The 26,197-nt window shown below is 43.9% G+C and overlaps 1 protein-coding gene across 4 annotated transcripts in view; it reads right to left on the bottom strand.

Annotated features, from left to right (window-relative positions):
* The window catches only part of enah (ENAH actin regulator), a 101,037-nt gene that overhangs the window by 46,399 nt on the left and 28,441 nt on the right, over positions 1–26,197 (bottom strand). For all 4 annotated transcript variants that reach the window (XM_041064308.1, XM_041064307.1, XM_041064309.1 and 1 more), the window contains exons 2-3: positions 3,290–3,455; positions 886–1,063 (exon numbers count right to left, since the gene is read on the bottom strand). In XM_041064308.1, coding sequence (XP_040920242.1) covers positions 886–1,063; positions 3,290–3,455 — 344 coding nt within the window. The remainder of the gene's footprint in view (positions 1–885; positions 1,064–3,289; positions 3,456–26,197) is intronic.

The following is a 26,197-nucleotide window of genomic DNA, read 5'->3' as shown; positions in this document are numbered from 1 at the left end:
TGGTGGGTCATGTGGAGCAGCATCTGGAATCACACAAATACAAAGAGGCTGCAATTAAAACCTCTGCTGCGTCTTTGTGGGATTGAAAACAGGAAAGGAAAATAGAAATGCGGTAAAGTTGGGGGGGGGGGGCTTCAAATGCTGTAGGCGAAGGTTAGCGTTCACTTTGGGAGCATAAATCTGAGCACAAAAACTTGCACAAACACACAATCGCCTCATCTCGTCTCTCCCCTCTCATCCCCCTCGGCAGGCGGGCAAACGCAGATACACAGCCAGGGAATGGAGCTTCGTAATGAGCGCATGTTTCAGAGAACCAAGGTCATGCTGTACCATTCAAGGTACCGCCGGCACATATCTGTGGCTGAATCAGATTGGGCTGTGTGCAGCATGAATACCGACGCCTTCCCGATGATCCTCTTCATGTGAACTAACAGCCTGTTAACCATGAGGTCACTCATTTCCTGTTTCGCCCTTGCCTCTGAATGTTTAATACCCATAAGTCAACCTGCTCCTCCAGCACACACACTCAGTAACAATGAAACCAGCTAGTTATCTGCAGGATTACAGGCCCAAACTGCAGCTACAGCTTCATTTTAATGCTCAGTTATTAAATACATGTAAATCCCTCAGCAGCCTTCTCTGTGGTGTACAAGACATGACCTTGTGTTGTTCAGATGCAGCTGATGTAATGAGAAAAAATGAATATCTTTGATTGATATCTCTTTCCCCTTGAGGAAATAAAATGATACACAGAACGAATAAGAAGGGAAAGAAAATGACTGGAAAATGGGACAGATCTGGAGGCTCAACATTGTTCGGTTGAGGGTTCAACTTCCACAATTTCCAATGCAATAAGGCAGCGCATGCAGTATAAGGCAGTCTTACCCGAGTCCTGGGAGTTGAGCACCTCCAGAGCGTGCATCATGGCACTGGCAAAGACGTTGGCGTCCTCCTTGCTGCCAAAGTTGAGGCCGTAGACCTGTCTGGAGTCACGCCACTGGTGGAAGGTCTGCGTGGCCTGGTTGTATTTCAGACCCTTGGGAATTGCACAGTTTATCACCACCTGGCGATGAACCACGACATCGGGGAGAAAAGAAAAAGGAAATGTGCGTCAGATTGGCTGACAGCTGCTAACTCATGCATTTTAATCATCATCTTCAGGAGCCACCATGACAAGACCGCTGCAGAGTCCTGTACAGCTGTGTTTCTGCAGTGCTGGGAGCTTGAACTGACATTTTGGAAAAGGTTTGGGAGAGTGTGTGTGTGTGTGACAGCATGTTTGCGAGGCTGACTTGAGATTTATGGCACAGTAGCACAAACACAGACATGAAAACAAGGAGCGAATGTGCTCTGCTCTCAGTCCATCCGTCACTCTCTCCCAGCCGTGACACTAACTCCGTCCACCTGCTGCCAGGCTCACAGGAGCCGAGACAATCGCGACGATGATTCGAAACTCGCGCTATCCGATCTGCGTCCTCCTCAATCACATTAAACCTAAACACTGTTGCTCATAATGTGGTAAAAGGTCATTTTTACATGGTCGTAAAGTGGCTTTATGATCAACACAGCCTGTGTTTAAGATGCTTTCAAGGCTAACATCAGGGATTTTTTAGTGTCCTGGGCTCCAGGCCAAGTAGAAACGCCTCGAGCTACTCCTCTGTGACTTCTAGAGACAGAGTGGGAACCTGCGGGGACTGTGATAACAACAGATTCTCCTCTTTACACTTCTGCATCCTCCATACTAGTGTTAATTCTGTCATCTATTTTTAATTAAGTCTTGGTCCTGAGATAAAATTTTCATATTCCTTTTAGTGATGTTTTTTTGTTTTTATTTCCAGTTTCTAGTCCTGTGAACATTGGACATTATAACACTCTGGATGTGTTAGCCTCATCTTAGTCAAAGAAAACCATAAACATTTTACTCTAGGTTAAGTTAGACACACACACACACACACACACACACACACAGACAAACACACACATAGTCAAGCTGTGTCCTCGCTGGTTCTCCCCTACTCATTCACGCCTTTTCTTTCAGCAGCTACTTGCTGTATTTTGCGGTGATGGAACAAACACACTCATACCCACAGTGCATCAGACCTGCCTGGGATGTTCCTCTGTAAATTGTGGATTATGGCTGTGAGCTCCTCTGAACTTCTTCCTGTCATTTCCTTAGAGGATTGTGTTGTGTTTGAGTGAATGTGTATAAGTTCATATATAAGCTTGTGTGTGTGTGTGTGTGTGTGTGTGTGTGTGTGTGTGTGTGTGTGTGTGTGTGTGTGTGTGTGTGTGTGTGTGTGTGTGTGTGTTGCTCGTGTGTGTGTGAAATAAGAGCTTAGTATGGGATGTGCTGACATCCACTGGATTTAGAGGAGTTGCAGGGTCAAGGAGAAAACTGGTAAAGATTCAGGAAAGAGTTTCAGTGGAAGGTCAGGTTATGTGTGTGTATGTATCTGTGTGTGTGTGTCTATGTCAATCTGGTTACTGTCACTGTTCATTTCCACGTCAGTTCCCTCTTCAGCCCCCCCCCCCCCCCCACACACACACACACACACACACACACACACACACACACACACACAGTGGCAGAGTTCCAGGCCTGAGTGTGAGGAAACACTGTCTGTGTACTTTAACAAGCAGATGGCAACAAAACACACATTCATTTTTTAACAAATCTTTAAAAGCCACTTGCATACAACAGACACAGACTTTTGGAGCATTTTATAAACTCACTGACTCTTAAACTTCTGTGTTTGGCTCCTGGGAGCCCCTCACACCTGCTGACAACTTTTGATTCTTTAAACCTCATGACCTGAATTTTAGATTTGATATCAATTATTTAAAGGCCTTTGTCAGCCTTGAGAGTGTTGAGCCCACGCTGTCATCATTTGATACACACTTGTAAAAGGGTGCTGAACAGCTAGTAGCATGTGCTGAAGTGCATTACATGTTCTTACCCCAGGATTCTCTGGCTGTGTAGTCATGTGTTCAGCTCACTGGGAACATAAAACTGAATATTTGTACACACCATATTTGGTAACAATCGGCTTTGCCATCCTCCTTCTAAGACCTAACAGCCTCTATAAACTTGGCCCCCTGTGTGCCTGGTGTGCAACAACATTCCTGCCAAACTTGTCAAACTCAACATGGTCCATGTTTGTTTTGGTGAACTCTGTGCTTTGTAAACTCCATAAATCTGACCAGCTGAATTCATGCACCGAATGAATCAGGTTCCACGTGTGTAACTGGTCTGAGGGGAACCTGTCGGTCCCGTGTTCCATCCACTGACCTGATGATCTTGGATCTTGCGTCCCACCACGCGGAAGGCATTGTTGCCTGTGTGGTGGTAGATGTGGACTCTGCTGAATCCAGTGGAACCGCCGGCCGGGACCCACTTCTTATTGGCATCGTCGTACACCATGACAGCGGCTCGTGCCTGGCAGATACTCTGTTCACTGTGGAGAGAGAGAGAGAGAGCGAGAGTGAGAGAAAACAATGACGCATCATTTACCCACAAAGAAAGAAACCTGATCTGATGATCACACATTCATTTGAGCTGAGCTGACCATTCCCGAAAAACTACTGTACCACTGATGCCTACTCATGAAACACCAGGGAGCTTTTTAATCTTTGATTTTTTTTTTTTTCTTTCCTTTCAGTGTGTTTTTGTCTGAAAAAAAAAAATCTTCCAGACTGAACACGCTGTCTAACACACAACAGCCTGGAGGATGTTCTGAACTGCGATTACAGGTCCGGTGGTAATGCAGCAGGTATGCGAGTCCAGCCACGGGTACAGAGTACAGCCTGCTCTGCCAGACCTTTTTGCTATAATTAAAAAGACACACCGGCATGTTTTCAGGTCAGTTTGACCCTGGTGCACAGAAAATGAAAACTCCAATTAAACATAACTACAGTAATATATTTCAATGTGACCTCCTATGACAGCACAGGCCACCATTAGACCAACACAATCATTTTTAAAGCTTCCGTTGATGATGAATATTCATTCATTTGGAAAATACCAGGCTTTTTTCCCTACTAATTTTTCTCCACAGCTTATTTTTCATGTAAAAGCTTTGTAACTTTGTCTTTTTATTTTTATTTTTCACTCCAAGCTCAGCTTCATATTATAAGCAACACTTGATGTGGTTAAACATAATATTAACCTATTTTAAACTGAACTAGTCACAAACACATTCCCTTTAGTATTTAGAAATGTCATCAGTGCTGTGATTTCTCAGCTTGAACAACTTCCCTTAAACCTAACGTGCAGTACAGATAAATGCATTACTCTTCACATCCAGCCACATTCCTCTGTGAAACATCACTGATAATCCTGTTAACACTTTTCTTTTAAAACAGCACACACACACGTACAGGGGAGTGAAAAATGAAGGACAGCAAAGAAGAGGCAGACAGAAGGGCGATGTGTGGCATAACAAAAGCAGACGCAGAGGGAGGTCTGGCTTGAATGCACAACATCAGCATCACTTCTGTCATTCTCTGCAGCCCTGGACTCCTATAACGAGCACACGAGCACAAGAACTGTGCTCATATGGGATTTCATTCAAAAGATTTCAACCCGCGAGCAAAAAAACTCTTCTGCTTCATGGCTGGCTGGATGCATTTTCTATCTGTCACTAAATAACTAAACAAAGTTTTTTTTCCCCCCAACAACATATTCCAGTTATTTTTCTTTTAGGTTCTACTAAGTAAAAGTCCAAAACTTGTTAACAGGTCCATTAGTTACCCAACAGATGTCAACTAAACCAAGAATAAAACACAATAAACAAAAATATGAAGTTGCACACACACACACACACACCAAAAGTAACATAGAGGCCATGCCACTGATTTTAGCTGCTGAGATCACCAATAAAATATCCAAGCATCCTGAGCTCTGTGCCTCCTCCAACACTTCCAGCCAAGGAAAGCATCTGTCTGTGAGCTGTGTGTTTTGTAATCTCAGGCCATGTGTGATAGTTTGGGGGGGTCTTTTTTAAGCTAGTTCATTGTTATTGTTTTTTTTTTGTCTGCTAGAAGAAGCATGTTTGATACTTATATCTTATTTCAGCTCATCACCACCTGTGGGACGGTCCAGAGGACAGACAGAAATGGGTGGATGAAGGCCGAATATTTTCTCAAGTGAGCTCGACAAAGCTCCTCCCAAGCCATAAAAGACATTATATGACTGTTTTGACAGTCAGAGTAGAACTGCATTTTACAACTAAACTGACCTCTATGTGTAAACTTGGTGGAGTGCTCCTTTATTGTGCTACTGTGGGCTGTGAAGTGATTTTGGTGCAGTGGCTAAACCGCATTAGTACAACTTCCATGTTCGTCACGTGACGCGCACTGGCCCAAAACGCATTTTTCCCAGATGGAATCATGGGAAAAGGATCAGCTGTAAAATGGTGAGTCTATTTGTGTAACAAACCCTGAAAATGACTATTTTCATTGTCAGATTATCCATTCAGTCCAGCTGTATATTTTATTTTATCCCATTAATGTTGCTATGTGTGTTAATACGTCCATGATGCGAGCACTGGGCAGCTGTGCAAGAGGAAGTGACAGACTGCAGGGAGGGAAACAGTCAATAATTCAGTGCATGACTTCTGCAAGAAAAAAAAAAAAAAACTACCAACACCAGAGAATGACAGAGGTGGAAACAGGTGAGAGGAAAGCTCCTCAGAAATATAGATTTCTGTATGTCACAGCAATGCTGACAACCTGAAAGAGACCACAAGTGAGAGGGGAAAAGAAAGAAAGAAACGGAGGGAGCAGACATTCAGGAGCAGAGACTGTGAAAATGGAGTAAACTGCTTTGGGAGATGGAAAAAGGAATGAAAAGAGCCAGAGGGAGGGGAGGAGTGATGAGAGGAGGACAGGCTCACTTCTGCTAAGGCTCAAACTCAGTGGTTTCAGTGTTTTCAGTTTATCTGTTTCAAGGTTGGAAATGCATGAAAATGGAGGGTCAACACTGACGAGCAAGACACTCTGAATGTCAAGTGTGACACACACACACACACACTCTCCCGCATGTGCCAAAGCTACTTTACATGCATCTCAGTGCAGGTTTGAAAAAATCTTCATCAAACTGCTCTGAAACATTTATTTCCTCTGTGTGTGTGTGCGTGTGTGTGTGTGTGTGTGTGTGTGTGTTGCATGCTTGTACATATAAATGAGTGGCAGACTCAAGGACACACACACACGCTCACACATACATACGTACAGCGTGTGTGTCCATATCCACACCTTCTCACACATCCAGCTTTCCCCACACACTTTCACACCTCTGCTAATGTGCTTCATTATGACAACAGAAGCTGAACTGTGTTCACACTCTGCAGCCGCTGATGAACTTCCATTACGACTGAATCTCGGGGCTTTTATTTTAATCACTTTCATCACAAATCTGTAACGGAAGCTGCATTAAGAGCTAACACCTCAGCCCACATCTTCCATCTAACTGTCTACATCTGTGAGCAGAAACAAACAGGAGCCGGTAATGAAATGGAGAAAAGAAAGGAAGGCAGGATAATTAATTCATGACTTGCTGCTCTGGCTGAGGAATTTTTTTTTTTTTCCCCCCCCTCTGTATTCTACAGGCGATATATTAAACCTCACACCTCCAAGACAGATCCATTTCTTTTTCACAAAGGCTCAGAGCAGCAGTTTTTAAAAAACCTGCAAGCCTATACACTCCGCTTTAAGGTGTACGCCATAACAAGGAAAGTCAAACTGCTGTGTAACACATAAGAGCGCTGATATCTCCGTCCATCCATTAGCTATGCTCCGTCTGAATCGTCCTCTAGATGTTCGCTAAACAAAGGTGACAGGATTGATGCTGTGCAATGATACGGTGTCTCCTCTCAAACTAAACCCAGACAACTAACAGCAGTTTAGTGAACAGGTGAGTGAATCCGGCCTCTGAAGGACTCACTGCTCTGCAGCGAGCAGCACAGGTAGCTGCAGCTCATGCTTGGTTAGCACTGGACTAGATTAGATTAGAGAGAGCGGTTCTGTTCTCACTGCTAACTGGATTTACTGAGGAGAGTACACCTTGTGAGAGACACGTGTAACCATGGTAACCGTACACAAAGATGGCGACAGCTGCAGCCTCAAAATGCACCGAAGACAGACTAAAATGTCTTATGTTTTTGTTCACTAAAACTAACAAAAAATCAAATGATTAAAATTAAACCCATTACACACATCTATAAACATGGGCTGAAACTAATTACCTTTGTCTTAATCTGTCTTAGTCCGCAACATGAGACATAAAGAGAAAATCCCCTTCACACTGACCTGTGGAGCACAGAGGGAAGCACACACGACTTATCTCATCTTTCACTTCCATTAATAACATCATTAATATTCCTCATTTAGATCATTAACACTCCTCATTAAGATCAGTGAACATTATGTGTTGATGTATTGTCCCTTTTGTCTTTGCAGCTACCTGAGGGACATGGTCTCACAATCGCAAGGATTTCCCCTTGTTCAGTACTCGGCTGGTGTAATCTGGGCTCGTTGACCCTCCTCGTCCTCCTGTTAACCCCTCCACTCGCTCTCTCCCTCCTTCCTCCTCTCTCTCCATTGCGCCAACACCACTGTATTTTCTGACAATTTCAAATGTCAGCATGTCAACAGAATGTGGCATTTCTCTGCCGTGATTTTAATCAAATCAAAAATTAGATTTCTTATAATTAGTTAAGTTGCTCCACAATCTTTCCTCGTCTCCCCTTGGCAACAGCAGAATTATCCTTTGGGGAACATGGTCAACAAGTTTACCATTACATTTTCATTATAGTTTCACAACACTGCAATATGTTCCAGTTATATACCTATCTAAAAAATAATAATAATATAATGGAGTGGAAGGACACACACACACACACACACACAGAGGAAAAATCTGCAGATCTGACGAGAACAGGAATGGAGAATGGAATATCAGATGAGAATATTTTCATCTCCTTCATTAATGTTAATGAGGCTCCGAGTTAAGAACGGCTCTGACTTCAAAGAGGAACAAAGCAGTTCAAGGGGCCTCGCCGCCATGATGTCATATCCTGTCAGGATTGGGCTGGGGATAGGGTGAGGGAGAAGGGGAATGAGGACATGAACCAAGCTGGATGGCTAAAGGCAGAGAGAGTCTTTTCACGGTGTGTATACAGAGCAGCTTAATCTGACTAATGACTGGAAGAAGAAGAAGATTACTGACTGGGCCTCTCCTGACCTTTGCTAGTTTGAACTAATTGATAACACGATTGATCAGTCAGGTATTTGGCTATAATAAATCATAAAGAAACAGAAAAGGGCAGGAAGGATGTCTCCCTGATACACTGTCTGACGGTGCTAACTCAGTACATCACTACTACGGGTGGAAATTGTGACTAATTTCATTGCTGATAGGCCAAAGTTACATAACCAGCCAACCGACGGGTCTAAAAATAGAAACAAACCAAACTAGAATTAAAGCCTCGTGGTTGTGTGCCCCTGCCAACCAGTCGAGTTACAGTTTACATCCACGTCGGTCCAGATTCATGTAATAATCCAATTATAATCATCATAATCACATGAATTAATGAGTTATGGCCAAAAGTGTAGGTTTGTGAGGTCATGGCGACCTTTGACCTTTGACCACCAACTTCTGATCAGTTCATCCTTGAGTTCTGGCGAACGTTTGTTCATTTCTGTCACGCCGGCCACACTGCTCCTTCAGAGTCTACATGAAGGTTTCAGAGTCTGTATTAGTGTCGCCCATCTAATGTGCGTTTCATGCCATTTGAGTTTAATCCGTTTATTATCTTAATAAAAGACCCCTTTAACATTACTGCTCATCTTTACATATACTAACGATGACAGAAGGAAACTGAGCATCTTGTTTTCTACTTGCTTTTTAGTTTTTGCAACAATTCACAGAGATACAGACTGAACAGCATGTACAAAACCTTGACCTGCTGGGACCGAGACTTCATGCTGCTTCATGCTGCTTCATGCCGCTGAGACGTCACAGCGAAGGTAACTTGTTATGGCTGTGATTGGTTGGAGAGAGTGATGCACGGATCACACCTCTCTTTTTCTGATACCTTAACTATCTGTCGACGCAGAGTACCAATCCAATAACAGTGCTCTCTATTTCCCTAAAGTCATCTGTATACCTCAGTGCATGCTACGCATTGAAATGATCATTATGTAAGGTAGCATTGGGGCCAGAGACTTGCTGTGCTGGGGTCTGTGCTGGCTGCCTGCCATAACTGAATGAATGTACCTAATAGGAGAAACACTTTTTCATGACATTCACGAAGAAACTGTATTTAAAGCAGGATGTCACATCTTTGGTTTGCTGAAGGTTTGCTGCTTTTCTTTGTCATGCTAGTAAACTGAATATTTTTAGGTTGTGATTATTGGTCGGACAAAACAGGAAATCTGAAATCACCCTGGGAAACCAGGGAAACTACAGAGGGAATTTTTCACTGTTTTCTGACACTGATTAAAAGAGAAAACAGCCAGATGAATCAATAACGTAATGAATCATGACTCGCAGCCCTACGTGGTCTGAAGAACAACAATAGAAAGCTACTGCAGTTACTGTAGAGTCTATGGATTTGTATATCTGTGTCTGTTGTTGTTGTTGTTACATAAAGCATTCTTTACATTACACACTGAAGACCACATGCAGAGATCTGCCCTATAACCTGAAGGCTTTGTGTTAGAGCTGGATCTTCCTCTTATCTATAGCCACAATCTGCTGAAACGCACACACACACACAAACCAACATCATCAAACAAGCTACAGGACTGACTGCCAACCTGTCCAAGGTGTACCCCGCCTCATGCCCAGTGTCAGATGGGACTGACTCCTGATCGCGGCCTGGTGTGTATATTTACATTTAACCACACACTTTCCCAAACTTTAATTAAAGTGGCTTTGTTACCTAAACCTAACCACAGACAGGACCGAGGGTGCCCCTCAGGAACCCCGGACTCTGGTGTGACAGGCGTGTACACTCAGCATCCACCCAAACCACTTAAATATATGCCCCTGCCACACACACACAGTTTTTTGCAGTTTGTCCTCTTTGGCTGTGAACTATCTGACAATAAACCGCTCCTCTCTGAAAGGCCAGAGTCAGTTCTTTTCCAAGCTGGGGGAGGATGATAAATCCTGTGAAGCTGAAACAAAACATGCAAGCACAACCATATAAATGTTAGAGAAGGCTTTTCCAAGCTCGGGTGTGGAATCCAGGGGGAGTCCCTGCTAGGAAAACGGACAAGCGGGGACGAAAGAAAGAAAAAGAAAGAAAGAGAGAGAGAGGTATATGAGGACTGAGGCATGACCTGAGGGGTTTTTTCAGGAAGCTTCAGATGGATGGAAGGAGCTTTAGGATGGAGGAGCTTTGTGGGGGGGGGGTCTCAGCTACATCTGCATCCTTCCTTTTCCTCACTCTGCAACCACGTCTTCAATTTTCCACTCGCAACTTCTTTTTTTTTTCCCCACTCAGTTTATAATTTTGTGTACCACTGACTCGCCCTCCCACCGCCTTCCTCAAACCATTTTTTTCCTCATCTGTCTCTTTTCTGCCTCCCTCTCATTCCCTTTCTCTCTCTCTCTCATTAATCAGCCTTCACCTATGCTGCGGTGCAGGAGATGCAGACTTCTTCCAGCCCATATGGAAGTGATCAGCGGTGGGCAGGGAGGAACAGAACAGGCCCCCGCAGACAAGAGAAAGTCCCTGTTCTACAGCTGCCTGTAAGCTACCAGTGCCTGGTATCACAGTGAACTAAGAATCTCACAGCTGTGGGGGACATGTTAAAATCACGTTTTGTCGTATGATCAGGTCAGTGTGTGGAGATCATTACAATCATTCTGGATGCACTGCTGTCACAGCTGGAGAGAGTCACTTGGAGTCAGCTCCATGAGTTAGTTGAAAAGTGCCTGTTATTAAGCTAATGTTAGCTTAATTAGCTAGGTAACAAAGGCTGATAATATCTGCTGGCAACAGCTGTCATTTGAGATTACTAGCAAACTGACAGCTAGAAATGAGGAGACGCTTTCGCCTATGTCTGAAATCAAGAACCCATTGTATACGTGTGATGCAAGAACTGAGAGTATGACAGGCGCAGCAACAATAACATTATTACACTATACAGAAGAAGGAAACCCTTATATTTGGTAACACAGAATGCGTAAGCTTATTTAGTGCTGTCAAAGACGCTGAGTACTCTGTGGTTTAGGGCGTGGACACCCTGGAAGAGATGATTGTAATCTTTATCATCATGGGATAAATAGGATGATCGCTCAGAATATGTTTGTATGGATATGCAGTGACCTTTCCTTCAAAAGGAGGACAGGGGACCTGGACCAGGGACAAAGTCACCTACATGTGTATGAGCATCAGTGTTAGTTGTGTTTCTACACTCATTAACTGAGGTTTTTCTTTTTTGTCACCAATGTGTATCACAGTTAGAGTGCATAGGGTAAAAACTAAGATTTGAAAGATTAAAGGTAACAATAAATGATCAGTTATTATGATCTCTTCCTGTGATTGTCTGTGGGAAGCTGCAGTTTTATAGGTGAGTTCAGTAACTAGTAAACTGGCTATGTTTAATCTGATTGGTGCACCCTCTGTTAGGCCGCTTTGGTTTTGGTTTTGAGCTGTTTCTTTTAGGGTTTTTGGACCATTCCCCGTAACAAGTCTGCCAGAAATCCCAGCATGCAAAGCAGCTTAGACTGGATCTGAAGCCAGTCTAAGCTGACAAGTTCAGATAATAAGAAGTGAAAAGAGAGAAACCATATATTTAATTGTAAAGCATTAATCTAATTATTAGCGTGTGGCATCTATAGAATTGATCCATGCCATAAAACCAAGCTGTAACTACTCAAGAGAAGCCAGCAGACCACAGCTGGTCACTGGCACAGCGTAAGGCAGTGATCAACAGTCCCACAGTCCTACACAGGACTCCCCATCATCTCCCCCTTCCAACCTCGCTGCCTTTTTATAGGAACTGCAAACCGAGTCGTCACCCTAGCAACACAGCCTTACGTGGGCGAAGGTCTGCGCACTGCTAAAAAGACAGAGAGAGAGAGAGGAAGAGAGAGAGAGAGAGAGAGAGAGAGAGAGAGAGAGAGAGAGAGTGTGGGAAAAAGGAAGAGCAGGAGAGTCCTGATGTGTGCAGATGTGCATCCATGTTCCTGCTCACCGTTCATTCAAGCAACAGCTGTGTGTCTGCATGGAGGTTACCTACTTTCTACTTTGCTGATGCACACACTCACACACACCATATATGATACGGTGGAGCCATGAGAAAATACCCTCCACTCACAAGCATGAGTCATCCACTCTACCAGATGGTGGGAGAGACAGAGACGGAGCAGGAGAGGACCAACGTGTGGCATGATAGCAGTAAAAAACACCTGTAGTGTGACAAAGGAGCCACCACCACTAGTGGCTATATATAACTCAGCACAACCCAAAACGAGCAAGAGTGTGTGTGCTTTGTGTGTGTGTGTGTGTGTGTGTGTGTATGTGACAGGTAGACACACAGGCCCTCCAGCCAGGTGAACAGCCTCAGCAGCTTTGAGGAATGGAGCGATGAATCTCGGCTCTGCTCCTGCGAGCAAAGGTCACCGCCTGACCAATAACTGCAGCAGGATCCAACAACAAGGAGTTACACTTGTCATATGTTTAGTACAGTTTGTTATCAGTCACAGTCTCACAGGGCTTCACAGAACCCGGGCTGTCAGAGTGTGACCGAAAACGACAGAGGAGGAAAAAGCTCATTAAAGGAACACTGGAATAGAAACGACCTTGGGTGGACATCACATGGGAATTTACACCTGCCAGTAACATGGGGCAAAAAAAACAACAACTTACACATGTAAAATCTCTGGCTGTTACGTTTAAGCACCTTTTCTCTCTTAAAATGCAAATTGACACCTAAAAAATATTAAACAGAAAATCGTCTACCTAAAACTAAAATTTTGCAAAAATTTGCATCTATAGCTGCAACAATTAGTTGATTAATCGATTGGTCGGTCAACAGATGATTAATGTGTAGTAATTTTGATAATTCAGTTACTGTTTTTTTAAACATTTACTGGTTCCAGCTTCTCAGATGTGAGAATGTAATGCTGTTCTATGTCACATATGACAGCGAACTGAAAAGCTTTAGACAAGACAAGAACTTTGAAGACATCACTTTGGCCTGTGGGATATTTATAAAGGACATAATCAGCACGTTAATCGATAAGGAAAATAATCGTCGGTGGTAAAACTATTCACATCACACCGATACAGAGACGCTGTAAATCCAGTGATCCCATAAAGAGGTGAAACTTAATGATTTACAATATAACACAAAATGCATCTCTGTCATAGTTAGCAATCCTTTCCAAAAAGTGATTTATTCTCATTTTAGAGTGAAACTCTCCAGTGTAACTTAGCCAACTGAGTTTGGAGAAGCTAACGCTACATCTGCTTAATATGAACAGCTGGAGAACAGCCAAGGAAGTGATTCATCAAACCTGAGCGATAAAATGGATTACTCTGAGTCTGTTCTAAAATTGAAACGTTATTAGCTGCAGATATCGCCTCATGCGCACGAGAAAAACAACAAACGACTATAATTAAGACATTTTTTTTATTTGTCAGAGGCCTTTAAAGCCAAGGAGTTTTAAACTCTTAGACTGAATGTTTTACCATGTTAACTGCAACTGAGAACAAAATCCAGCATCACAGCTACGTTACAATAGTGCTGCTTTGTTGTTCCCTAATTATTTCCCAGTCACCTAAAGCAGGTCATTGTGGTATAAAACATTATTACCCAGTAATTACCTGGGCCATCGACTGGCCTATTCAAGCACCGGGCTTCTTTAATGAGAAGCTGGGCCTGATACACAGAATCCTCTTGGATTTAATTAGGCTTTGAGCAAAGTCAGTCACAGAAACCATTAGCTGACTGACTGAAGACACAGATCCCCAGAGGAGGGATCCCACAGGTGCCCCACCCTCTCTGCTCGCCTTTAATGACTCTGCCCTTTTCAGTACCATGGTAATAAGCACCTTTGTTATCACCCCCTGGAGAGCAGGGTGGGAATCCCCCCTCAACAAGCCTGTCTGACCTTTCATTACATAAAACGGTGCGTTCTGTCAAATGGGTTACGAATGGGTCACAAACAGTCCATAGAATAGTTGTAAGACACAGTTGGGTGACTTTTACTGCTGACTTATTGCTAAGAGCAAAGCAGGAGCGAGTAGAAGTAATATCAAGAGGAAAAGTAGTTACCATGATGAAGGATCAACTCTTTGGTAACTGTTCCAGAAGTAAGAGACATAAAGAGTCTGAGAAAATAAGTGAGGACAGAGACAGTGCATGTAACACCTGATGTCACTAAGAAATGACAAAAAAAAGAAAAAAAAAACAGGAAATCTTACAAAGTCTTGGAAAAAACCTGAAAACACACAGAGCTTCACAGAGATTTGAAAGCATCTCTTTCACACACACTAACACTTAAAGGATGTAGGGCCCCAACATACCAGGCTCTGTTTCCTTTAGGGACAAACAGTCTGTTTCCGCATGTTAGCATGTGTTGGGTCACTGTGCATGTTAACGATGCACACACACACACACACACACACACAGGGGTGTACTGCAGGTTGTTCAAGGGTTTCTGAGCGCAGGTTGTGTGTTAACTGGGAGCTTGGCACTTTTTACAAGAGTCCGGTCACGTTTCCATTCACACGGGAGACAGGGGGACACATTGACAGCACAGCAGGTCTGGACCGGACCGAACAGCAATCAGCTTTCACTCCTCGTACATAACCATGGAAACCAACAACTGAAGCCTTTACACGAACAGTATTCACTTGTTTCAACCACGGTCACAACACAACGGTGAACTGAGGCAAAGCGTTCATAAAATACCTGTGAAATTCTGTCGATTCACCTGTGAATGAGACGTTTGTCCCCTTCGGGAAAACCACAGGTCACTTTTGTGTGGTGAAATCGAATCTATCTACTGTTCACTGGGTTTAAAAAAAACAAACAAAACTGCTGTATGTCAGCCACAGTCACAGAAAATGTTCCTCTTTCTGTGAGGCCAAATTTGTTTATGATACACAATAACTCTTAAATTATGCAACTAGGGCTGGTCAATAAGTCAATAAGATTATTCTACTTCAATAAATCACAAAGTAATGAAGCAACTAAATGAAGGCTCTTTTTTTTTTCCTGAGGGAATGAATTAAACAACTTTAGCACTAATGAGATTTTAGTTAAATGCCGCCTGAGCTGCTTGTGTTTACATGTAAACTCAGGTCATGGGAGGAAGCGTCTGCAGATCTTAGTACCACCCTACAAAGCTGGGCATCCGTCACCTCTCAGAGCAAAGCATGACAGACTCCGGCAATATAACACACAGACACACACACAGCATTGGTTTTCATTAGTGTCGGCACAAGACTGACAGGTTCTGTTGTTCATGCACACAGACAGACAGACCAATAACTAGCTGGAGCTCACCTTATCCATCAACATAACCACAAAGACACTGCGACTTAATGAATGCAGGGTGATGCAGGGTGACAGGTGAGACGTGAGATTTTGATCTGACTCCCTGAGCATTCTGGGTTGTAAAGTCTGTATGGCAACACACAACAACAGCACACCACAATAACAACTCTGTGGTCGTGTGGCTCAACATCATTCTTTCCTCTCGGCCTTCCCTGATTTCCTTTCCAGTTCTCAGTTACACTTTGAGTGAATGTTGCTGAGGATTTTACTTCTTTTATGCTTTTATCTTCCTTCCTCTGTTCCCACCACCATATTTATTTACAATGAGACCAGATTGGTCATTAGCATTAATCAGATTTAGAAAGTCTGCCTTTAAAAGAAAAGGCATTCATTCATTCAAGACATTCTTCTAAACCACCTAAGAAAGTGGTTGAAAGGGGCAACAGCCATCAGTCAAATGCCAGAGGTTAGAGAACAGGTCTAATGATTGTGCATTTCAAACTGGAAAGCCCCCACTCTATGTTCAATCAGTAATTATATTCTAAATGCTCCTGCACCTTTTAGGAAATGCCATGTAATGCAACACAAAGCTGATGCTGCAAGGTCATTGTAGTCTTTGTCCATAGGAAGGTCAGAGGTCCGCTACAGACCATCGTCCATGGAGCCTGGACCTTGGGGGGCTTTAACAAAGGTTGTCTGGCTAAGGGACAGTCGGTCTGATGATTCATTAGGTTGTTTAAATACAACAGCTCAGTTTGTTAGTTTTATTCTTTGGTTTAAGAGAAAAAAAAAAGTGTTCTTTCCTAAATGCCATGCTTTTCAAAGGAACGCTCCCTTCAAGTGAACATAACTTTTGGCCCACTGAGCATAAGAAAGATGTTTTCTGACATTTTAGCAAACTGCATCAATAATTAAGAAGCGTCTCCTTGTTTAACATTATGTTACAGCTGGTAAATGCAGAAGCCAGAGATGTTGCTAGTTGAGTCCTAACCAAGCCCTGAGGGAGACAGGCACACAGGCATGAGGAGGGAAAGTCCTCCTCTCACAGCCAGAATCCAGAAAACCTACATTCAAACAAGACACTGCCAAGAAACCACAACCAGAGCTTCTGCAATGATAATGAATCCAACACAGCATCGGAAATTTGGCAAGTCAGGGAATGATCATGGTGGTGTCTGTGAACATTTTACTGACACGTTCAGTATCAACATATTTGTCACTTCCCAAATACGTAAACTAACAACATTTCCTCATTATGTTAATAAGAAACGTAATCCTGTTGCAATTACGTGTCCTGAAAAACTGATTTGTTTAATTGTATATTAAATGTAATCTCGAGGAGACAGGGTTGTCTTGTCAGAACACTATGTCCTCAGCGGAGGTAGGATAGTAGATAGTTTTGGTTAGTTTTCAGACTGCATCCCAAGCCATGTGCTTAGTACTGTACACTGCAGAGGCAGGACTGACTCAGCTCCACAGCAGGTGTGGTCAAGCTGGAACCTTGAATCTGATAATGTGATGACGACAAACCAGGATAAAGAAAGGACTCGGTCACAGAGTCTGCATGAGGCCACCAGATTTTCCCCCTCATCAGTTCAAATACCACAATGAACATCAGCAGAAACGCTCATTCATGAGGCCTTGTGACCACTCACTGATCAAACAGGAACATACACACACACACACGGTTTTTATAGGATGGAGAACGACAAGAGCGAGACTTGGTGTCAGAGCCTGATGAAGAAACACATGAGAAGAACCCACTTCAATGACTCTGTGACAGCGGGTACATACCGGTGAATTTCCATTTTGGAGGCCAGCACACATCTCTGACTGAGGACGAAGCTGCTGGAGGCTTTGGACTGTGGACCGGAAGACTGGATCTGCATGGCTCCACACAGCCTGCTAGCTGCTGCCTACCACCCCCCCGCCCCCCCAAACCCTTCCTGCTGAACTAACCCAGGATCCCCTCCGCTCCTTCCCTCCCCCGCCCCCGGCTCTCCTGTCTCAGGGTCTCGTCTCCCCTTAGCGTCCTCTCTTTCACTCGGTAGCCAAGGTAATCTCTCTAGTTTCTCTCCCTACCTACCAAACAGCTTTCTTCATCATCCAAAGCGGGGCGCCAGCCACCTCCTCCGACCCCCTGCCTCCCACCTCCTCTCCTCAAAGCCTCCGTATCAGGGTGATTCCTCCCTTATTCATATGTGCACGTCAACGAGGGAGCCAGCAAGCAAGCGCGCGAGGGAGCCATTCAGACAGTCAGCCAGCTGTGTTTTTCCCATGGCAGCGGCACCAGCCAGCAAACACGCGCACGGTTCAGTCCTGGCTTTTTGCCGCCGTGGCGACAGCAAGGGTATCCAGGCAACAGGATCCTGCTCCTGCACAACCCACTCTTGCAGCTCTCTGAGCTCCGTGGCGAAGGTTGTCGGGGAGCTGGTCGGGGGGGAAATCACCGCCGTCGTATCACGCAGCCTGGCACGGCTCAGCTCAGGAGGGTTCAAGCAGGGATGAGTGTGCGTGTGTGTGTGTGTGTGTGCGTCTCTTCTATATCTCTCTGTCAATTTTCTTTCTCCCGCCCGGCTCCCTCTGCTACATCTATCTCATCTCTCACTTGATCTCTCCCTCTTTCATCTGCCCATGGCTCCCTCCCTCCCTTCCTCCTCCCTCCCAGCTTCTCGCTCCGCTTTTATCTGTGCGACTATCCACGCGCTCATAATCTCTCTATTTCGAACTCGCCACGCACCCATCCAGCTCAGCTCTCTCACTCTCTCCAAAACAAATGCGCGAGAAGAGAGTTTAGGAGGAAGGAGCAGCCAGAATTATTGATGTCTGGTGACACTGGAACGAGGATCAGTCGAGCATTGCCTAGTGTTTGACACAAAAAAAAAAAAAAACACCACCCTGACAGGAGGGATTCTCCTTTTTCACGACACACAGACACTCGCGGGAACACTGCAAGGCTTTACACCAACCGTCTAAATATGGTGCATTTGTGAGCAGCATGCTGAAGGCATGCTTCTGTGTGCTCGTATTCATTTTCCTTCTCTCCGTTTCAGCTGTAATCAACTGGCACTGCTCTGAATAAAGACCGGAGTCAGGCGTCAGTACTGAACACACAGCTGAATGGAGTTAAAAAATGACACACAATATGCACATCAGTCATCATTATGCTCACTAGTATTCTGAGTGAATTCCTAATTAAAAGCAGTGTTATAGTATCCGATATCTGACTGAGGATTTGGAGAATGTTTTCAGCCAAACGTTTTTTTGCCTTCCCACTGAGCTGATACTTCCTGTACTGCAACCCTTACCAGGTTTTACTGGTTGCTATGCCAACTCTTGCGGTAACTTGGGAGCTTGTTGGCCATCTTTTTCCTCTGTTGTGTTTTGTTATGTGTATGTAAAGAACCCTGGATGAGCAGTCTGAAGCTTCACGTGCGAGCCTCTGCAGCAATATGAACACAGGAGCTGAGTTTTTCTTATTTTAACAAATAACAGCGGCAGCTACAAACACTGACAGCTGATCCCCTAAAGGGATCTGGATTCAGTACCGGTTTTACATCGAGCCCTAACTCTATGCTGTAGGATCTATGTGAGCTAATCTTGTAGGAAGAGTCTTCTATTCAAAATGGCCACCATGAGAATATGGCTAACGATGAATTATCTGTAAAACACATTCTTGACTTTATTAACACCATAATCAGATAACATTCACTGACTTCTGAGGCAAACGACAATCTAATAACACAGCTGCAGCCTCGTAAATGTAGCGCAGGCACAGAGCTGAAGCTCAGAGCGCACCTGCAACATGCCGATGATCCACTGCACTGCACATTAGAAAGGAAGGAAAGAAGTCAGTCACTCTAAAAGTAACTGACAGATACACGTGAAGTAAAACGAAATCATCTTGTTTCATATTTCGTGGAACCCTTAGAGATCAGCGGACTCTTTGCATCTTTGCTTTGGCTCTGGTCTTCAGAAGTGGAGTGCACGCTCAGTCGCTCATGAGATTGAATCGGCCAGTCAAGGATATTCCACCTCTTCACCCTGAAACGCTCAGATGCGTTTGGCTGAGTCTGAACGCGCAGGACGCTCCTGTACACCTCTGCATTCATCCTGTTGCTTCTGTCAGCAAATGTCAGTTTGTTTTTGTGTGTTTCTGTGAACCGCTACCAGGCCTTTCTGTTTTTAAAAGCTCAGCTCGTTTTTAAAGCTCAGCAGGGGGTGTCTGCATCTTGTGGGTGAGTCCTCTGAGGTAATGGTCATGAAGTCATCTGTTGATCACTGACAGGAAATCTACACCTACGCTCTGGTTTTTCTTAACCATGCAAATAATTTTCCGGTCATCTCTGCTTCTCTTACTATGAGGTCATTTTAGCTAATGTTAGCTCGAAGCCTCGGTTTGATCAAACCAGTAGATCAGTTCGAGTCACAGAAGCATTTCTGCACATTAAGACATGTCTGGGACATATTTCAACTAAAAAGCATGAGAAAAAAGTTACATGCTTGAATCCATTATTTTCTATTAAACTGAATGTGAATGCCCTAAAGCACAGAGCCTCAAGAGCAAAAAAAATGGCTAGCTGTCTAAATACTTAGGGTCTGGACTGTACATATGAAAGGGAACTGACACACACTCTCACACATATACAGACATACAGTGACAGGCCTGCAGGGGAAGGCTGTACCAAACTCTTGGAGGTCAGAACAACAGTGGCCAGAGGAGAGAGAAACATTTCTGCCTTTGTTCAGCACATTAAAGTGCACGCTGACGCTGTGAGTCCACACTGTGCATGACTGAGGCTTCAACACAACACATTACTGACGGACACATGTACATTCAAACACGCAAAGCACATCATCGAGAAATAATGGACACACCAGAAGTATAAAAAAGGCTTTTGCAGCAATGGAAGATTAAGCTGTTTACATATATGTTCTACCATCAGACTCAGAAATAAATGAGTGCATGTGATTATATACAATTATTGCTGTGGTCCTAAAATGGAGCTACCACACTAATGCATATAACTATCATCTAGAATTACAGCCTCGTGGTCGTACGCCTCCACCAAGCAGCCAAGCTGCAGTTTCCATCCATGTCCATCCAGACTCATACATGTAATGAAAGGTATTAGGTTTTATCATAATTAGCCTATGACTATTTGAGCTATGGCTAAAAAAAAAAAGTGTTCTGTGAAGTCACAGTGACCTTTGACCTTTGAGCAGCAAATTCTAATCACTCCAATCCTCGAGTCCAAGTGGACGTTGGTGCCACATTTGAAGAGTGTTCATGAGATAGTGAGTTCACAAGAATGGGACGGATGGACATGCATACAGACAAATGTTGCCGGCACAGAGGCATAAAAAGACTTTTTAAAAGCAGGAGGAGAGGAGAGGCAACGTGTGCCCCAGGAAACGGGGCCGTGACGGATGAAAGGTCTACGACGAGAGCAGCACACAGTCAAAAGCTGTCTAAACACCGCACACACATCAAGACCTATTACGATCAATTAGAGGCAGAGAACAACAGAGAGGGAAGAGGAGGAAGAGGCACCTGTAACGAGCTCCTTCCTCTTTTAGCAGCACAGATGATGTGAGGGAGGAGAGGAGGAAGAGGGGGGAAGAGGGAAGGGAGAAGGGAGGGATGGACAGACAGATGGAGAGAGAGAGAGAGAGAGAGAGAGAGAGAGAGAGAGAGCGCGCTCAGTCTCTCATAGTTAAAAAACATTTTATTTAAGGATATAGCACCTTGGTTAACAAGCCTAGTTAGCAGTGATCATAGTTCCTGATATGTTTGGGTCCAGTTTGAATGTCTGGATATACCTGAACACAGTCCCATGTCATCATGTGATGCCAGCTTTAGGTCCATGTCTATAATACAGGAGAAGATGGGATGTATTAGTCAGAGACATGCTGAGTGTTATGGTGTCAAAAGCCAGTAAAGTTATATTTTAGGCTGCTTTCACACCTGTTACAACAAACTCAGGTGCATTTGCCCGTTTCCTATGTTTCATTTGGGGGCGGTGCAAAAGCTGTGGTCTGAACTCTTGGTCCACTTCCACCCAGACTCTGGTGGGGTTCATTTGTGGACCAACCATCAGATTTTTTTTTTTTATTAAAAGATATATGATTTTAGCATAAAGTCAAAACTACTATCAAATCCATCTGCGTCTTGTGAACTCTTCACGGTCAGTGTTTGCATCAGCCCATGTGTGTTTTTCCCCTGGAGTCAGCAGAAATTGGTTTCTCCACACACGGGTCCCTGCAGCCTGACGATGCAGGATAACAGATGCTAACACTGTTCAATCAGTGTCGGTGTAGCTTCATGCTGACAGCTCTTGGATTGATGTAAAAAAAAAAAAAAAAAGACCAGTGTGAACACGTACTGGAGCGGAACTAAAATGCTGTGATGTATAATTTGTCTCTTGGTCAGGGACAAATGAAGTGAAATAAAGGTGTGAAATTCTCTTAAGCGTAAAAATAATCTGGCAAGAATGTAGTGTCTGACGTTCTCCTCTCACTCTCTCTCCAGATACTACAATACACTGTATGTACCTGTATGTATTTATAACCAGATTACACTGTTACTATTATTTCAAGTATTATTTGACCCAGTCGTCACCGACATTGGTTAGCAATGAGCTAACTCTCAGTGATCCAGTATTCTGTGTTAGTCAGGCTGTAGTATTACAGACAGTCTGGGAAAAGGTGAAGAACGGATGAGCCGAGGTCGTATGAAGAAGACAGAGAAACTGTAATGGTTCTATGAATAGGAACAAAGGCAGCAGGAGGAGAAAGAGATGGAGGTGAACAGCGAGACGTCTTCTCTCCCCTTAGGCCTGATGCCATTTCAGGTTGTGTCACCAGAGGAGGCTGCGGGGCACAGGTGGTTCAAATGCCACGGACGCAACCACACACACTCCTCAAAAAAAAAATCCCCACACAACTCCTTCAAAAGACCGTGGATACAGTGCATGTCAATCATTTTTTAAAGAATAATGTTATAACCCATATAAACACTAACTATGGAAGCTTGCTGCTTTATTCAAATAGTGTTTATTCAAATTATTTGAATAAATCACCAGCTGTTACACATTACAACACTGTGTAGATGATATGATCAGAATCATGATACCATCAACTGCAGCCTTTAGATAGCAATGTTTAAACTGTCTGCTTCACCTGACTACACCACACACACACTATGAGGCTGTTGTATTATAACCAGGATCTAACCAGGATCTGTGTCTTGCCCTGGTTCAACCTGCTGCTGCTGCTGCAGGTAACACTGGGCTTCAATGTGGACTCACAGGATAGTTCCAGAGGATTTACAGTGATAGATGATGTCTCACAGAAAACCATAACAGAGCAGAGAATTGGATGCTTTTGCCTCTCACTCGTCAGTGTCGGCGCTGCCACTGACTTTGACAGGTTACCGTGAGTCCTGGACACTCGATTTCGGCAGCCGAGGAATGAGAGTGGGGAAAATCAGAGATCTTAAAGTCAACTGTGTTGACCCTCCAAAAAGGGGGCCCTGGTGGTGGGACGTGGAAAATCACACTTTGACCAGAACGAGTCCAGCGAATCCTCGCACACACTGATATCAGACAACAGAACACACAGACACAAATTACACACTTGTCTGTACCTCTCTCTTTCTCTAAAGTCACACAGATCAAACTGGGAGAAACAGAAATAAGCGCACATAAATATTAGAGTGAAACCTGTATTTATTTAGAGATTTTCTCTCTCTCTCTGTCATTTTCCCAGTAATATCTACACTGTCTTTAAACAGACCCTTGACACAGTCTCACTGAGGGAACAATAATTCACCATCAGCCCTCCTCTTTAATTAAACTCTACAAACAGCCTCCTCTTCTTAGTGTGTGTGTGTGTGTGTGGGTGTGTGTGTGTGTGTGTGTGTGTGTGTGTGTGTGTGTGTGTGTGTGTGGGTGTGTGTGTGTGTGTGTGTGCGTGCGTGCGTGCGATGACATCATGAGGCCAGTCAGCAGTCCTTTTTGCCACAGCAGGCAAGAAACAGCAGAGAGCGAGAGCAGGGCTGACTAAATAGAAAGAGGAAGCTTTTATTTTCTGCAGGTGGCGTTATTTTCTTTGTCCTTTCAGCTCCTCCGTCGTTTATCTGGATATCTGTCAGAACTCTGCGGATTCCGCCTTCAAAATAAAAGCGAGGCATTTCAGAATTTTCAGAATCGTGACTGACAGCACAGGCGGGAATATCAGAAGGCCCTGATGGAAAGATTACAGCTCCAGGAAGGAGTCAGTTTGGGCACACCAGAAGGATTTTCTTTATCTATTAACATTTTTAGGATTGTCTGTCTTCCAACATGACATTCTCTGTTACCGTATTTCTTTCCCACTTGGCTGCTATATGTTTCTTGCACAGCTGTGTGGCATTTCAGAGTCCACGCACAAAGGAGCTCACACACGGCTCAGAGTTGACAGAGTTGAGATTTGCCTTTTAGATTGAGGGGGAGCTGTCAGTCGAGATGAGGAGTTCAAAAAAGCAAAAAAAAAAAAAAAAAAATCTATCAAAGAGCAGTAAAAGCTAGTTGGTTTTCAGAAACAGTAACAGCTGGATACATTCTAAACAATCAGGTACGCAAAGGAAATAGGCAAAATACAGAGAAAAGACCGAGGAGCACAAGTCTTGTGGGTGACCGGAAAATCATTTGCATGGTGAGAGAAAACCCCCCTTTATGACTGCACAGCAAGTCCAGGATCCTCTCCAGGACGTAGGTGGACATGTTTCCTTGTCGACGCCCAAGAGAGGACATTGCGACCGTAACCTCAGAGGATTCACGATAACATGCAAAACCACCACTGGTAAGTCTCAAGACCAGGAAGGGCCAAGGTCCAGTTCACAAGAACATTCAGAAAGAAACCAGGAGAGATCTGGAACAAAGTCGTATAGGGAGTGATGAACGGAGCTGGATTTCAGCACTGACCTTCCAATTCCAGTCACAGATGTCACATCGGATAAACACCAGTGTTGCATACAGCAGCATTGTTGTTTCCTTGGATGCAAAAAATGGGCAACGTGCACATTATAAGTTTAATCTGTAAACACATGTCCTGCTTATAAAACCAATGATTTATTTTCCCTGGTAAATTCAAAACAAGTAAAATATGATACACCTGTATTTTTTAGGTTTACGGTTGAATAATAAAACCCACTTGCAAGGACGTCATGATTATGCATATTTTAAAAAAATAAATAAATAAATCTTGTACACCGGCCGACAGCAGCTGATGCTTCAGCTAAGGACAGACATCAGCTTTAAGCATCACTGTGAGCACAGACAGGACAGAAACTGACAGTCTGCTCAGTAATTCACAGTCAGCTAACCACCCTGACTCACAGCAGCTCAGTAAACTGTGGCAGGCCAGCAAGGACTGTAATTATTCACGTCACAGTTTACAGGACGGTTGTGACTCAAGGCGGCAAACACAGGCAGTAATCATCTACGTTCATTTTTTTTTTTTTTTACTTTCAATAAGCAGAAAATAAAAATAACCAGCAGCTTTAATAACTCAAAATGTAGATATTTAACACTCCCTGCAGCCCTGGCTCAACCACTTAATCATTCAAATATAAATTGCAATAATTTTTTTTTTATCTGGCCCTGCTGATGAAACAAAAAAAATCACCTCTATCAAAATGATGAGAGGGCAGAGGAAAGTATCACTGTGTCGGTCCTGTTGCCAATGGGACTGGCACGCTGGCATTTCACTGCTGACTGAAGCACCAGGCTGAAAGCAGAGGTAAACAGCAGCACTCTGTGCTCACACTCACTCAGCCAAACACATCAAACCTCCGGACAACATTCAGCAGAACAACCACCCTGAACATACAGCTAAAGTAACAAAGGGCACTGTGTGTTAACAGGGCTATGTCTCCCACACAGTTCTTTTCATATTGATGTAAACATACTCAAATTAAAGCAGAGACTTGGCTTTTTAATACAGTATCCATTACTATGGTTTTGAATCAAAGGAATAATTCTCCTCAAATGCTGCTGCAGTGGTTACTGACCCTGTTACAGTCAGTCTAAGATAGACTGACTTATTTGTAGGCAAAGTGAGCAAAGTACAAGACGCATTGTTTTGGAGCCAGGCTGTTTCCCAGGGTGACTGTAGAACAGGCAGGGACAACAGTGGAGAAAGACATGATGAGGAGGCAGACGAGTGAGGCACGAAACGCAGCTCAGCAAAACAGCGACACAACAAACAGATGAACGGAGGGAGAGCTGAGGAAAGGCAGAGAGAAGAGAGAGAGAGAGAGAGAAGAATAAAAGAAGACATAAGGACAGGGAGGACGCTGTGCGGTACTGGAAACCTAAAAAAAAACTGGCCCTGATCATAACAGAAAGAGAAGCTGCCAAAGGCTCATCAATCATTGATACCGCTTTACCCAAATGTCTCCAGGTGACTGGATGCTCCCCGTGTTGACACAGACAAACGCTGGGGGACAAAATAAGACAGAGATGATCTGGTGACAGCAAGGTCACAAACCATCCACGGCTGTCAAAGCGTCCTTGAGCGGACAGTGAACAGCTTCATGGTAACTACAAAAAAACTGCCCGACCCCCTCAACACACCCTCCTGCTGAAACACTGACGTGTCCGAGTGTCAGGGGACATGAATAGCTAATAAG

Source organism: Toxotes jaculatrix, chromosome 19, assembly GCF_017976425.1.
Source record: "Toxotes jaculatrix isolate fToxJac2 chromosome 19, fToxJac2.pri, whole genome shotgun sequence".
Classification (NCBI taxonomy): domain Eukaryota; kingdom Metazoa; phylum Chordata; class Actinopteri; family Toxotidae; genus Toxotes; species Toxotes jaculatrix.
Note: the sequence above shows the minus strand (reverse complement) of the source record. Positions and strands in the feature narration are given on the sequence as shown.